Here is a 15,185-nt window from a genome sequence, read left to right on the forward strand (position 1 = left end):
TAGGTAAACACTTCCAAAACAGTACAATTACCTTGTAATGAGATGATGTATGTTACTGAAGTAACTAACTGATAATGTGTTTTGTGCATGGACATTCACAGGATTTTTCTTTCCTCCAAAACACTGCTTCAGTTTGAAATTTTTGCATACTACCAATGATTTGTACCCATCTTGTAGTTAACAGATTTTTATAATAATTAATGGAAATTGCTGTCTCTTAAATATATACGAGGGTCGTTCAAGTCAATCGGAGACTTTTTTTTTTAAGAAATAGAAGAACAAATTTCAAAGTGTGGTAACTGGATTTATTTTTCCACATAACCTCCTGCTACAGTTATACACTTATCCCAGTGTTTAACTAACGCCTGGAATGATTCGGCATAGAAAGATTTATCATTACGGCGGAACCATTGTAGGACAGCATTCTTCACTTCATCATCAGTGTTGAAATGTTTTCCTGCAAGGAATTCCTTCAGGGGTCCAAACAGGTGAAAATCACTTGGCTCTAAGTCAGGACTATAAGGGGGGGAGGGGGGGTAATATCCCCCAGCCGATTTCCTGGTATGTTTGGAATGTACGTTGAGCGGTATGCGGTCGTGCATTGTCTTGCAAAAAGAGAACACCCTTTGTGATCAAACCCGGACGTTTCTTCCGTAAACTCTTATGCACATCACGTAGAACACGGCAGTAATATTCACTGTTGATAGTGACACCATGGGGTAAAAAATCAACGTCAGTAATCCCCTGTTTATCCCAAAAGACACATTCCACGCGCTGAATTCCCAGGAATGACTGCCGTGGACTGTGATCCACCACGACCGGGATCGTCAGTAATAGAGATACGGCCATCTTTGAAGCGCTTACACCATTCAAATGTTTTACTGCGACAGAGTGTCTCATGACCGTACTGAGCCTGAAGTCTTCTGTAAATTTCAGCAGGTTTTCTGTCCTCGTTCACTAAAAACTTCATCACAACACGCTGTTCCATGTAGACATTCACACTGTTGTCCGCCATCTTGAATAACGGTCTATGCAGAAGAGTGGGATATGAGCGCCGCCTACCAGTAACAGCACACAGTTGCCAGTTCCTACTGCATACAAAACATCCAGCCTAGGCATCTATTGAAACCTGGAAAAAAAAAAGTCCCCGATTGACTTGAACGACCCTCGTAATTTCAAACTGATATTCATTTTCCTCCCTCCACATGTCTGTGGTGTTCTGTAAACTTTTGCTATATAGCGAGTGAGTTTCCAAAGTTACCATTCTTAAGAATCTATGGACCACAAAATTGAAGTAGAACAGCAAGGTTAATATGAATGTGCCAAGCAATTTATGGTTTTGTGTAAAGAACTAAAGAACTTAATGTATCACTTGGTTCAGTGGCATGCCCAGCATTTTCAAAAGGAAGGTTGTTTTTTTTAGTTGTCAGCCCCATTTTGCCATCTTTCTATGCCATTGATATTCGATTAATTGGTCCCATCGCTAAAAAGAACTAACGCTATACTGTTTCCAAAGACTAAAATATCTTTACCTATTAAAAGCTGAGGCTGCAAAGGGACACTCAGCACACACACAAGGGCAACCACAGGACAACACAACTCCACAAAGGGTTAACCTGTCAATAAGCAGCTACCAGTATGTATTACGATGTTAACTTTTGGGTCTTATCAGAAAGTCACCCTTTACACCAGTGTATTGGTATCGGTTGAAATCCATTTAATGATAATGGCTGATACTTTTACAGCATTTCGGTTTTTCACGGAGTCTGCAAAAATGTTGCACAACACTTTCATGGAGTCTAATTGTGCTGTATATCAAAGTTTCTTTTTATTTTGCACCAGTTTTGTGTGAAAACACTGGATTTTGTGATTACATAACATGTAATTTAATATTCTGATGGAATACTTACACACTAATATTAATAATTATTTTGACCAACTTCAACCCTTAGATGACGGAGCATGTTTTGCCAGTAAACTCACCAATGACGAAGGCGTTTTCAGAGTGAATTTTAAACTTCCGCATGTTTTTAAATAAAATTTTATATCTCTGGAACTAAGAACGCTAGAGTTACAAATTATACCTCGTTTTGTTCAGTACACATGGGGCTACAAGGCTATGCTATAAAAACCAAATTTTCCGTTATCGGGTAGAACAAGAAAAAAGGAGAAAAAACTTTTTTCCTTTACGAAATTTGAAATTCATTGGACCCCCACGCCAAGACGAAAAGGTACAAAACGGTACCTACATATTGTGATATATTTTTCATTATTGTGGAAAAAATTGCGCACATATTGCAGATACTTTCTGAAAAAGAAAAAAAATTCAAATGTAAAGCAAGAAAAAATCGAACGTGATTTTCAGAGGGCTGCCCCCTCCCCTCCCAAATATAACAAAAATGAAATTAATTAAACCTTACTAATTGCTAATTACATACCTCAAGACTCATGCAGATTGCTAATTACATACCTCAAGACTCATGCAGAACTCAAAACATGTATATCCGAACATTATGCGAGACACAGTATGTCCAAAGTCACATACTACAAGAAAAAGCTCCTTGTGACAATATGTAACATTGGTATGGGTATTGGTTCAAAGTGTTATCGGTTCAGCACTAAATATGTGTGTATATACATCTTTCAAATTTGTGTTATTGACGTATGGAAAATCTATGCCAAAAGGTTTAATCTTGCAAAAAATATCGATTATTAACAATAAAAAAAACCTAAATTCCATGGTGCATAAGCCCTCCAAGGGCGAAGTCCTGCCAAGTGATTTTTCATTGTGTGACACATAGTCAGCTCGTAAAGCTGTTTTCTGACTTTCGAGACCGGAGCTCATTATTTGCTCTTTTCAAGAAGCTTTTCACGATGCTGGGTCAATACTGAAATTTTGGGGGCTCCCACCAGGAATTGGAACCCAGTGGTGCTCACACCAACGGCTAGAGCGCTAACTACAGTTTGGTCCACAAAAATATCCCCACCCAAAGGTTTTATTGAAAGCACATGAGAATGAAAACTAACCTAATTTAACCAATAATTTTGAAGTTTACTAATAGAGAACTACCTATACTTTGTCTTGGGAATCCATGGAGCAAGACCATGTGGTAGTGAAGGGGAGAAAGCGAGTGGGCAGAGCAAAGCGGATGCTAGCTGCAGCCACATTTTCCCCTCCATGCCCTTGCTTCCACTCTCATGCATTAATTGGTCGAGCCAGTACTTGTCCAGATGCATGTACACATGCAAGAAAATTACTCTGGGGTGTTGAAATAAAATTGTTTAGCAGAAATAAAAAGAAGCACAACCATCTACAACATTGCCATCAAACATATACGTAATGAAATACAATTCAATTCTTGTGTATGTGTGATGTAATTCACGTTGATTATCTGTGTGAAAGGATGTCAATAATAGGCATTCTTATCTACAGTCTCCAGTTAATTGATACTTGTTTCTAAAATAATATTGGCATTCCTATGACATTGAAACAGATTTAAGTTGAAATAAACAAATATTGCAAGTGAGGATATTTTTTTGGACCAAACTGTATTTGGCAACATAGAAGTTGGCGACATAGAAGCCCTATGAACAACAATATTTTCACAGTTAAACGCAAAAGCATACTGCAATATTTTAATCTGCAATTAATATTATTGAGTATACTTGTCTCAAACGTAAAGCACCTACATTACAAGTGTTCCAAGTGATATCAATAAATGTCATATATACATAATAACCAAATGAAAATGCAAATGTCATTGACAGTCCTGTCATTTTCAAGTCTTATTTTTGTAGCATTGATCATTCAATAATTTCATCATTTCTCAACTTAAATTCAGTCCAATGCATAACTGAATATAAAAGCATTTCTAGCACTGAAATCACCATGTACAGTCACGGACACTTCTGGGTTGTTATGATACCATTACCTTTCAATGGAATTGTTCCAATCCAGAAGTGTCTGTGGCTGTACATACAGGTGGCTAATGATATTCTATCAATAGTGCAAACATTTTCACATCAATATTTTTATAAAGTGAGATAATTAATTCAATAATTATATGTTCTTTGTGAACTTTCTTTTCAGAAGATGGTATATCTCCAGACCTAGACATCAGTAGAGTGGGTAGTCGAGTGATGGATGAACTAGTCAAACCCTTGGCAGAGGTGCAGATAGATGACACTGAATTTGCCTGCCTTAAAGCCATTGTTTTCTTTGACCCTAGTAAGTATATTTTACAAGAATTTCCCTTGCTTTAGTGACTTGTCCAAGTCCAAGTATTTTTAAGTAAATAAAAAATTAGTGTTTTTTTCCTATAATTACTGCAGTTAAGCATAAGAGATTCTTAATTAAGTGCAGTGAAATGTAACACCACCAGTTATTTAGCAGTGCATTCACTTGTATAGCTTCAATCGGTTTAGACTATTGTAGACTTGTTTCATGGCAATAAGGCATAGTTCATTTCGATTGAAGTAATTGCCAAAATCATAATTATCTCTATAATCATTAATTACGCAGCTACAGGGGGCGTCCTCTTAACCAACCTCAGTTCAACTGGTCGTCGGTTTAATGGGCTGTTCAGTTGAGGAAAAAATATGGATTTATTCTAGAATACAGTATAGCCTTCTTTAAATACGTGTAATATTGTATGTATTTTTAAAGATGTAGTCTACAAATGTTTACTTTAAAACATGTGTACATACTGTACAGTGATATGGTGTTTTTCTGTGCTTTTTTTCTGCTCATTTTGTGAAGTGATGTAGTGATGTTTTCTGTATTCCATTACATAATTCGGTTTAACCGGCCATTTCGTTATCTGGCCAAGGGTCCAGTCCCGTGGTGACCAGTTAAGAGGGCGCCTACTATATATGTATTCATTATTAATATCTTAACTATGTAAAATGACATAACAATAACCCGCGAAGGCCAGGCTCATTCCCTCATGCTTCAGTAGAGGTGGGAGATCATCTAACCGGTTATGGATGATGAGTGGTCAGCGCGACGAACCCCCAGTCATTCTTGTAGGTTTCCATGAGCAGGTTATGCTACTCATTCGTAGCTCACCAATTTCCTCACAATAGGTGGCCACCAGTTCCATACACAGGCCGAAATCTCAGGAGAAAATTTGTTACATTTCCCCAGATGAAATCCAAACAAGCACACATCCCATAACCCTAGCCTAAAGCCTCACGCCTTAGATCACAAGGCTACATTGCAGAACATAACTATAGTGGAACCACAAGGAAAGAAACCTGCGCAGACCCCATCGCGCTGGCGGGTGGGGTAAAAAGACAGGAGGAAGGAGCCTTCAGAGCGGCCAACGTCAGTGTTGCCAGACCTATTGATTTCTCGGTAGGATTCCATAATAAACTATTGCTATGGCACCTCCGACGATCTGCTCAAAAACAAGTTTCCTGGTCACCTTACTTGAACATGGAGGGGAGAGTGGAACTCCACTCAGCCATGAAAAGTGCTGTTTGAACTGTGAAATTATGCCAAACGATGTGCTAGGACATTATTATTTTATTACTATTACTACATTACCATGGGCATCCGGAAAGGGGGGGGGCGTGGCCCTCCTGGAAAATGAAAGTCAACCAAAAATTATATATTTTTCACATATAATTTCATTTCAGCTGCAATCATGTGTGTTAATTATTGCATGAATATGATACATTGAAATTTAAGCAATTTTTTTGAGGTAACAACACTATTATTGGGGAAAATGTGCTTTTGTTTGCCCCCCCTGGAAAAAAATACCTTCCTTGTCCCTGCCTGGAAAAAATCCTGCGGACGTCCATGTACATTACTATTTTTAGATGGTTGTATTTTATCCCACCCGAAAATCTATTTCTATTTTAGTTATTTTACGTCGCTTTTGTGCCTCTACGGGTAAGTACGACAACAAGGATGAATGAAAAACTGATGAAATGAATGAAGTGACACAAACACAGTGAAACGTCCTTGCTTTACTAAGTAGAAATACTGACTTCGTAGCGTGGGCAAATTATTTTATATATGTATGTGTGTGTGTGTGTGTGTGTCTATTATATATGAAATGCAGCAACATAGAGGCAGCATAACTGACGAATAAAGCATGTGACTGTTAATAACAAGAAATTTGCTAGAGAACGAAGCGGCATAGTTCAATTACAAAGGAAATAATGCACCCCCTCCCACGTAGTTGCTTGGAACTTTCATCGGCTTGAAAATACTTAATTTTCTATCCTTAATATACTATTCTATACTTAAATACTTAATTTTCTACAAAATTATAAAGCAGCATGGACGTCCAGAAGGAAGTGCAAGGATTGTCGCCACCTCCCTTCCCCTTCTGGAAAATGAACGTAGACATAAAAGTACCTATTATTTCAGACGTATGAGTTGATTTCAGTTACAGTAATTTACATCCATTATTATAATAGGGATGTAGGAACGTGATAATTTCAAACTCACGTGGTGTTTTCTGAGAGGGCAACATTAGGCTATACGGGGTAATATGCCTCGTTTACCCGCCTGAAAAAAATACATTGTTTCCCCCTCGCTGGAAAAAAATCTGCAGACATCCTCTTGTCCCCCAGTGCGCACGCCTATGCCGCCCCCGAGAAGGTCGTTCATCCGCTACTATTAGATCATCGGATTTTGTAGCAGATCTTCTGGTTTCCCAAGGAACAATCTCCCGATTTTTTCAAGTCTGACCTGGCAACACTGCCCCGAGCACCGATAACGGCAGGGAAAATGCGCGAACGCTTTTGAGGGAAGGTTTTTTTCCTTGTGGTCGAGCTATACAGTGGTGTGCCCAAGGAGGGGAGGTTGGAGGGGGTCATAACTCCCCTTTGGCCCAGTATTCCTAAAAAAAGAACATCAAATGCACAAAAAGATGGTAAAATAAGGACGGACTGCTAAAAAAGTACACATAATCCCCCCTTTCTAAAATCCTGAGCATGCCACTGCATATCTATGTATAATAATTTCAATAAACTCCATCTCTCACCAAAAAAATATCTGATGACTGTCGTAATAATAAGAACCATCTATAGACATCTACAAGGGTCGTTCAAGGTTGACCAGGACTTTCGTGCATAAAATATTAATGAATCAATGTAGCGCTGCATTACTAGGGCAGGACAGACCATGATTCCTTGCGAGTAACCATGATTCTTTGCGACACATTTGGCGCATGCGCGGTAGTGTAAACAAAGATGGGGGCAAGTAGTGTATCTGTTGCTGTGGAACAGCGGTGTATAATGAAATTTCTCGTGAAGGAGAAGGTGAAACCTGCTCAAATTTGGGGTAGACTGCAAGCACAGTATGGTGAACAAACACTGTCACGGGCAAGAGTGTACGAATGGTGTCATAAAAGTTCCCCTCCACCCAAGAAAAGCAAAGCGCTGCCGTCTGCCGGTAAGATTTTGGGAACAGTCTTCTGGAACATGAAAGGTGTTATCCATGTGGATTTTGTGGAGAAGGGTGCCACAATTAATGCCAAGTATTACTCAACACTGCTTCACGGTGCTGTACGTGGAGCTGTTCGGAAGAAAAGATCTGGAATGTTGTAGAAACACGTCATTCTTCTCCATGACAATGCCAGGCCCCACACGGTCCATTTGACTCAAACAACACTGGCCAGCTTGCACTGGGAGGTTTTACCACACAGTCCTTACATATTTTTTAAATTATGGAAAGCAATATTGTTTTTGTAAAAGGCAAAAAGATAACACTGTAATTCATGTGATGCTTCTACTGTAATTTTGTAACACTTACCTAGGAAGGATTATTCATGGTAGGGTATTATAATTCTTCCGTGGAACACAAGGTTAGAAATGAGGGAAGTTCGGGTAGTTATAGGAAACTGAAATTAAAAAGGAAGTGATATTACATTATTTGTCTAAACTAAACATATATTTAGAATTAGTATAGATAAAAAATTATCATACTAATTAACTTCTACATGGCAAATTTGTCTAGTCTAACATACGTATCAGACTATAATATGAACATAAAACACTAATATTATTTCTTATCAGTAATGGAAAATTTGAAGCCATCAAAAACAAACATTAGTACATATGAGCTTTATTAGTGTAACTCATCTTTTAAATGTAAACTTCAATTTCCTACAACACAAAATTGAAAGTGTAACAAACTAATGTTCATTATTTACACTGTTATATATTATATGGTGAGAAGTCACTACTTGTGATTAGTACTGTAGTTTTAATAGCTTCAATTTTTTCCCTGCAAACAGCCTGGGCACTTAAGGGTTAACATACTTTCTCTTCCCCACCTTCCCTCTGCATGTGTGCATGCATGCATGTATGTATGTGTATGTATGTATGTTACATTTTAACCTTTTATCATACCTTGCACATAACTTTTTCCCTGGGAAAGAATCTAGGTCAATCCAAAAATCATGGACAGACAAAAGAAGATGTAGGTCGGTTAATTTCACAATTTGATGTCATGTAGTGTGAAATGAAGGGCTCTGGGTGAAACATGGCAAGTGACCGTTTAGTTATTATTGAGTTACAAAGTAAAAAGAGCCATCCAATTTTCACATGTAATTGCAATTATTGCATATGTCATGCAATTTTCATTTAACTTATTGAACCCTTGGTAAACACAACAGTATAGTTTCTAATAACCTTTCTGGTTAAGAGATTCAATAATGACCAAAATGTCCCATACCATACCCTTGAAACCTTCAATATCAACTTTTTAGTTGATACGAAACAACTTGACAAACAGAAATATGACTTTGATGTGCATTTATATTGTGAGGTGATGTACAGAGCCGTAATATATATTGTTTCTATTGAATTAATTAACGTTATTTTAATTTAAAATTTTTCATGTTTTATACAATATTTGATTTTAGTTTAATTGGAGATCCTAGAACTATTCTATTTTGTAAACTGAATAAGTTATTTTTCATAAGCAATTTTTATGATTTTAAACATGTATATTTCAACTAAAACAAGTGTTTTTATTTTAAGGAAAGAAGTTGGTGATTTTGAACTCTTATTTTCGTGCTTTTCTTAAAATGCTCTCAAGACTTCATTTTTTCTAACTTTAATTTCCTATTTTACCTTGTCAAAGCATATTCCACTGTTAATTTTATGTGTACATATACACACACGTGACTAAAAGAAACATCCTTTCAATTAATCTTAACATAAAAACCTCAAGTTCCATTCTCTTTACGTGCATGTGTGTTCCTTTTCATGTCACACTCTCATGCATCATACACACATTTGAGCACTATTTACTATAACTGATATCTTGATTAAGTTATTTACAAGCATTGTCAGCACCAAGTTAACTGTCATACAGGGATAATGATATAAATTGTCCTTCATATGAAGTAACATGGCTTCATCTGAGATTTGAACCCACGCTATTCGCTTGCACTACAAGGAGCACAATATATGAAATACTTCAAAATAGACTTTACTGCCTGTCACTCTTTCGCAGAAAAAAACAACTTCCTTAGTCCATTTCATAGATCTTAACTGAAGCACAAACACTGTAGAAGTTTCTTTTTGTTCTTAATTTTTCTTTTCTCCTCAGATGCAAAGGGATTAAGTGACACTACCCGTATCAAGTCTCTTCGTTATCAGATTCAGATCAACTTGGAAGATTACATCAGTGATAGACAATATGACTCGAGGGGTCGCTTTGGCGAGATTCTTCTCACGCTGCCAGCGCTCCAGTCCATCACATGGCAAATGATTGAACAAATCCAATTTGCAAAACTTTTTGGGGTTGCCAGAATAGACAGTTTGCTTCAGGAGATGCTGCTTGGAGGTATGTAGTCATTTCCACAATTATTTAAAAGTCGAACCCCTAGGTTTATCTCAAATTGTTCAGTGGTGCATTACCTATCTCCTGTTTTCATTTTTGCATGCTTTTACTGAATCACCCTGTACACAATATACCAGGTGGTTATAATTAAAGTGACGGTGTTCAGAGAGTAGCATTCTGAAACTTCGTAGATATGCTAATGAAGCAATGCGCTCGCTAATTATGCAAAAAAAAAAAATAGTTCCAATTCTCACCACCAGGGTAAAAAATGACGCTGTAAGCAGTCAAAACTTGGTATTGTTACAGGAAAAACACTATAAATCGCAGAAAACAATACTCCTTGTAATAAAATATCGCTACAATTTCACTATTCGAATTACATGAACATTACTAAAGGAAAAAGCAACAAGCGTCACCAACAACAACCAGGGAGCTCACACAATGGTTAGGCAATGTCACCGACTTTGACGTCAGAGTTACAGAAAATTCCACGTTTTGACTCTCATTACAGCCCGTGCTGTACCACTCTGAACACCGTCACTTTAATTATAACCACCTGGTACAATACAATTGAGCGGTTTTCAATTTAGACAGAATTGAAATTGAATGCACTTAAACCTAACATTCTGAGATTTATTATTATTATGTTCATTATGTATTTCAGGTGCAACTGGGGATGCAAATGGTTCTCAATCTTCAACACCCACAACCTTCCACAGTGGATCGACCACAACAACAAGTGCAGCACCAACTCAGACTAGCTCTATAACCCAAATACCAATGACCAATGGGCACATGGTAACCACATCTGCTGCTAATGGTACCAATCAACATCCCGTGGTTATTCTGAGGGAAATTCCTCGTGACATGCAGCTTTCTGATCCAGACGACTCGTTCCGCTTAATATCGTCGCATTACAAGACAAACCAATTCAAAGAGGAGCCTACGTTCTGATGTAAAACACCATCAGGTCAGTGGGGAAAAGGAGATATTACATTGTGTGAAGTTTCTGCATCGCAGTTATATGCAGAAGTCAATGTTTACAAGAATGTTAGAAATGACAGTGACATGTGGCATCTATGTCGTGCAGTGACAAAAAAAGATTTATTTAAAAAATATTTACTATTTCCCATAATGCTCCCTATAGACATGAGTTTCAGAACACCAAAAAATATATGACTGCAGTACCATTGATAAATTATTTTTTTATTGTATTTGACTGAAGCATGCATGGATCTCAAATGCAAACATTCCTCTGGTGCCAAATCAAAAGCACATTGCTAATTTTTCATTCCTTTCACTGTTGACGTATTATTTTCTAATACAAGTTGCCTCAAGCTTCCAAAGTGCTACTTAACATAAAAATATGACACACAGAATGCAAGTCCCATATACTACAAAATGCAACTGTACAATCAATACACCAACAAGATTATTTATTACATTAGTAATGAGTGTTTTTCAACAAGAACTGGGGAAAAATAGTGAAGGCATTTTAAATGTGTTTTAAATGTGCTGTTATTTCCAAAGGTTCAAGCAAAACAGTTTCAACTTCTTGTATGCATTTGTATTTGCTTTTCTTACAAAACCAAAATTGTATATTTTGTTTTTGTTCCTTGAATATATTCAACAATCTAAATCTCGAAAAATAAAAGGATATGCTCAAATAAGAGCAGGAAAACTAAAGTAGTAATAATATGAATTACATTAGTTCTTCAATAGAAGATATGGATTGCAATAGGACTTTCATGCAATTTTTTATGTGAAAAATAGAAGAAAATAATTGCAGTTAGGTACAATAAAGACAAAACATGTTTCTTCTTAAACAGAAATATAGTGAAATGTGAATTTAGCAAAAATTACAAGGAATATAAAACAACATTCTAAAAGTATATTACAAAGATCAAAATAAGTATATGAAAAATAATATAGTTAAAATATACAGCTCAAAATGAAAATCGATATTATTTTTGTTTTGTAAGAAACTAGTATAATGAAACAAGGAAATGTATACTCTGTCCCAGCTAACTGTAGAGCAGGCAAACAAAATCAAGTCTGCACAAGTAGTGAGGCGAGATGGCTCAACCAATGAACACGTGAGAGGAACGGAACTGCATGGAGTGGGGGAGAGAGGCTGCCTTCCCAACAGCGTGCGCAGCCTTGCTCCACAGTTAGCTGGGACAGACTATATAAATTTGTTGCAATAAATAAGGTAGTTTTAGAAACAAATATGTGGTTAATTTTACATTTACTGCTGGGGACAGTGACGTAAAACTTATGAAGTACAAGAACTAGCTTCAGGTTCCAGTGCGTTGCACCTTCAAGAGTATTTTGGTACAAGTATTTGAGAACCACTATCATTCTGCAATTAGGAAATGTATTTTGAGATAATTATAATACCATGTGCTGTAAACAATATATATTTTATATAATCTTGAAATGGACAGTGGCTAAAAATAAAAACACTTATAAAAAGTTTAAAATTGTTTTAATCCGAAAACACAAAGTTAAGTTTGCGAAACTTTGGAAACTTTTTATCACTTTTTTCATTTTTAGTGCACTACATTTCAAATATGGAAAGCTTCAATGTATTTTTAGATTTAAATCGGTAGCTAATTCCAACTCGTACCAATCAAATATGTTTTCTACGTACGTGTTTGTCACCAGATTATTTAACTTTGTAGGCATGGCATTTTACACCCAATAGAACATCTGCAGTGTACCCTTTGCCTATATTGAACGAAGTAAGACTACTTTTATGTGCTCAATAAAGCTAGCTACTGATGATCATGCAAAATATATGTATAAAAAGTGGTTGTGAAATATAATGCAACATGTATTTTTATTGTGGTCAGTTCTTATATTGTACATATTCAAATAACAGGTGCTGTCCCTTGTTTTTCTATTTTGATAAACTTGTGATGATAAAATCTGTAAAGGGTTGATAAATTAACTGTATGTATGTGATTTTTGATATTTTTTTAAATGACGACAACTGTTGACTAGTTTTTCACATCTTTGTTGTTATTTCAACTATGTTGTAATTAATTATTTACAAAATCTGTTATGTCCTCATTGTGCCTTCTCTTTACAATAGAAAAAAGACATGGGTATTCTTTGTAAAGTGAAAATAAACAATTGTTATATTAAAATGAAATCTACAGAGAGGTTTTTTCTAGAAAAAAATAGACACACGAGTGACAATGCAAATATATAGATCTCAGGATTTCATGTTCAAGAAAAGCAAGGAACATTCCACCATTGGGGAAAGTATACAATTTATATCCCTCCATAATATATTAATTATAGGTTTTCTTTTTTTGTTGCATGATATAGTATATATAAAGAAACACATAGAACATATCATTAATAAAAACTGTAGTATATATATATATTTCTATGAAATGTGTATATTTTATGTATTAAATATATAGGGACCCTTATAGCATATAAACCCAAGTGTAAATATGTCTCTGAATGTGGGAATACTGTATGTGGTGCCAAATATTTGTTGTTCCTAAAAATAAAAAATATATATTATTCCTTTGTGTGTGAGTGAGTGTGTGTTTGTTCAACTGACTTCCTATTGCTTGTGTTATATCAGACATATATTACAATGTGTAACAACAAACTTTCTAATCACAGCTTGTGTGTCATTTATTTATTTATTTTAAGTTCTAAAAATCAAGAACTGTATATGAAATAAATTTGGTTATTAAAATAACACTTGATTAAACAAATATAAAGGTTTCAAAGCTGCTTGTATTTGTTTTGGAATGAGTGATATAAAATATTTGACTTCATCTAAAATTCACAGTAAACAATAGCTAAGCACCAATGAATCAATCAATAAGCATAGCTTGGTATGCATTTTCAGTGGAACTCCAAATTCATTTTGTCTCATCGTTGATTTGATCTAATAAAACATGTTGCAAAAATGCTTGTGATTTGAAATTTCCTGTACGCTGAATATAAATCCGTGGCCTTTCAAGCAACATTTCATTGGTCAGTGCATCTGCTCCAATTGTCACTGTTATCTGGCTTTCACAATCTGGAGCCAGTTAATTCTTTTTCAACTCATCACCAAAATTTTAGAACTTCCACTGGGCATTGGACCCAGGACATCTTTAACAACAGTAACAGAACACTTACCTTCTTCAGGGGACTGCGAATTTAAGAACTTCTCATTGTGGGAAATTTCAAATTTGGAGCATTTTGGTTACACTTAAATTCTTAATAATATGCATCAGTAATTATGAGTTTCATTTCAGCTTGGTAGGTAGGTATATAAAAATTGTTTTTGCTATTGAATGAAATTAGTTTGGTTGCTATCAATTTGGCCATACAGTCAACTTTTAATTCTATGACCTATCATGGTTTCTCAGAAATGAGTTGTTATAGTATTTCAAAAGGAGTTAGATTGATTTTTACCCACCATAAGGCCTACACAAAAATAGCATTAAAATTGTACTTGGGCAGTTTTGGAATGGCTCCTGTGGTAAAATTACACGTTATATGAATTACACAATAATTTATTTCATTAGGCAGACCCCTTGTGTTACCAATCATACACCAAGGGGTGCAGATATTCCCAAAGATGGCATCAAAATTTTCGATAAACAGGAGCATGGGAACAAAAATTTTGATCAGGCTAATAGTACAGCTGTGTGTTTGAAAATTATAAGTTCTTCATAATAAAACTTTATTATTTTAATAGTGAACATCCTCCCGATTGTAATGATACTGCACAACTGCAGTTTAGCCACTGATTACACTGGTCTACAAAATAAACTTTTTTTAATCATCAGAAATAAAAACCTTACTTTTCTAGATCAGTTTTTAATGCTGATCATTAATTGACATCTAGATTTGTGCAGAGACCCACAATTTTTTTATAACAACCCTCTCTATTACATGAAAATTGTCCTTAGTCTGACCTATACAGCAATATTGGATTTCATTAACATAGGTAAGTATTATTCAAAAATGTGATGAATGTCTGTTGTACACTGCATCAGGATCATCACGATACAACATTTGGCAGTAATCTGCCATCATACGTAGAACCTTGGTAGCACTGTTCCTTTGTCTCAATGCCCATGTTCGTCACTCACATCTTTTTAGGGAAGAAATGCAAATGGGAGTGCAGGAAGTGTAGTTTAAGTGGCATCCGACATACAACGCCTTCCAGTTTATCAACGCCGTTGATGAAATCCGGAGAATTGGTTTTACCTAGAAAATTTTCACAAACCCACTGAAAACTTCTCAAAGCTTCTCATTCTTCAGCAGTTAGGGTTTCCATAAATGCTCCATCTTTTAAAATATCTCAGACTTGACGTCACACGAAAATGCCTTCTTTAAATTTAGCTGTGCTTAT

The 15,185-nt window shown here is 35.9% G+C and overlaps 2 protein-coding genes across 8 annotated transcripts in view; one reads left to right on the forward strand and one right to left on the reverse strand.

Annotated features, from left to right (window-relative positions):
• Hnf4 (Hepatocyte nuclear factor 4) overlaps window positions 1–13,362 on the forward strand; it is a 174,510-nt gene extending 161,148 nt beyond the window's left edge. For 5 of the 7 annotated variants that reach the window (XM_083138945.1, XM_083138948.1, XM_083138949.1 and 2 more), the window contains 3 exons: window positions 4,091–4,228; window positions 9,575–9,811; window positions 10,473–13,362. In XM_083138945.1, coding sequence (XP_082995071.1) covers window positions 4,091–4,228; window positions 9,575–9,811; window positions 10,473–10,762 — 665 coding nt within the window. In that variant the 3' untranslated portion in view covers window positions 10,763–13,362. The remainder of the gene's footprint in view (window positions 1–4,090; window positions 4,229–9,574; window positions 9,812–10,472) is intronic. The other 2 variants (XM_083138947.1, XM_083138946.1) reach the window with 2 other exon arrangements.
• Psf3 (DNA replication complex GINS protein Psf3) overlaps window positions 1–15,185 on the reverse strand; it is a 125,066-nt gene that overhangs the window by 87,032 nt on the left and 22,849 nt on the right. Inside the window, exon 5 of the transcript XR_014443580.1 lies at window positions 7,769–7,856. The gene's annotated coding sequence lies outside the window, so the exon portion shown is untranslated. The remainder of the gene's footprint in view (window positions 1–7,768; window positions 7,857–15,185) is intronic.

The sequence above is a fragment of the Lepisma saccharinum genome, chromosome 17, assembly GCF_977018435.1.
Source record: "Lepisma saccharinum chromosome 17, izLepSacc3.1, whole genome shotgun sequence".
Lineage (NCBI taxonomy): Eukaryota > Metazoa > Arthropoda > Insecta > Zygentoma > Lepismatidae > Lepisma > Lepisma saccharinum.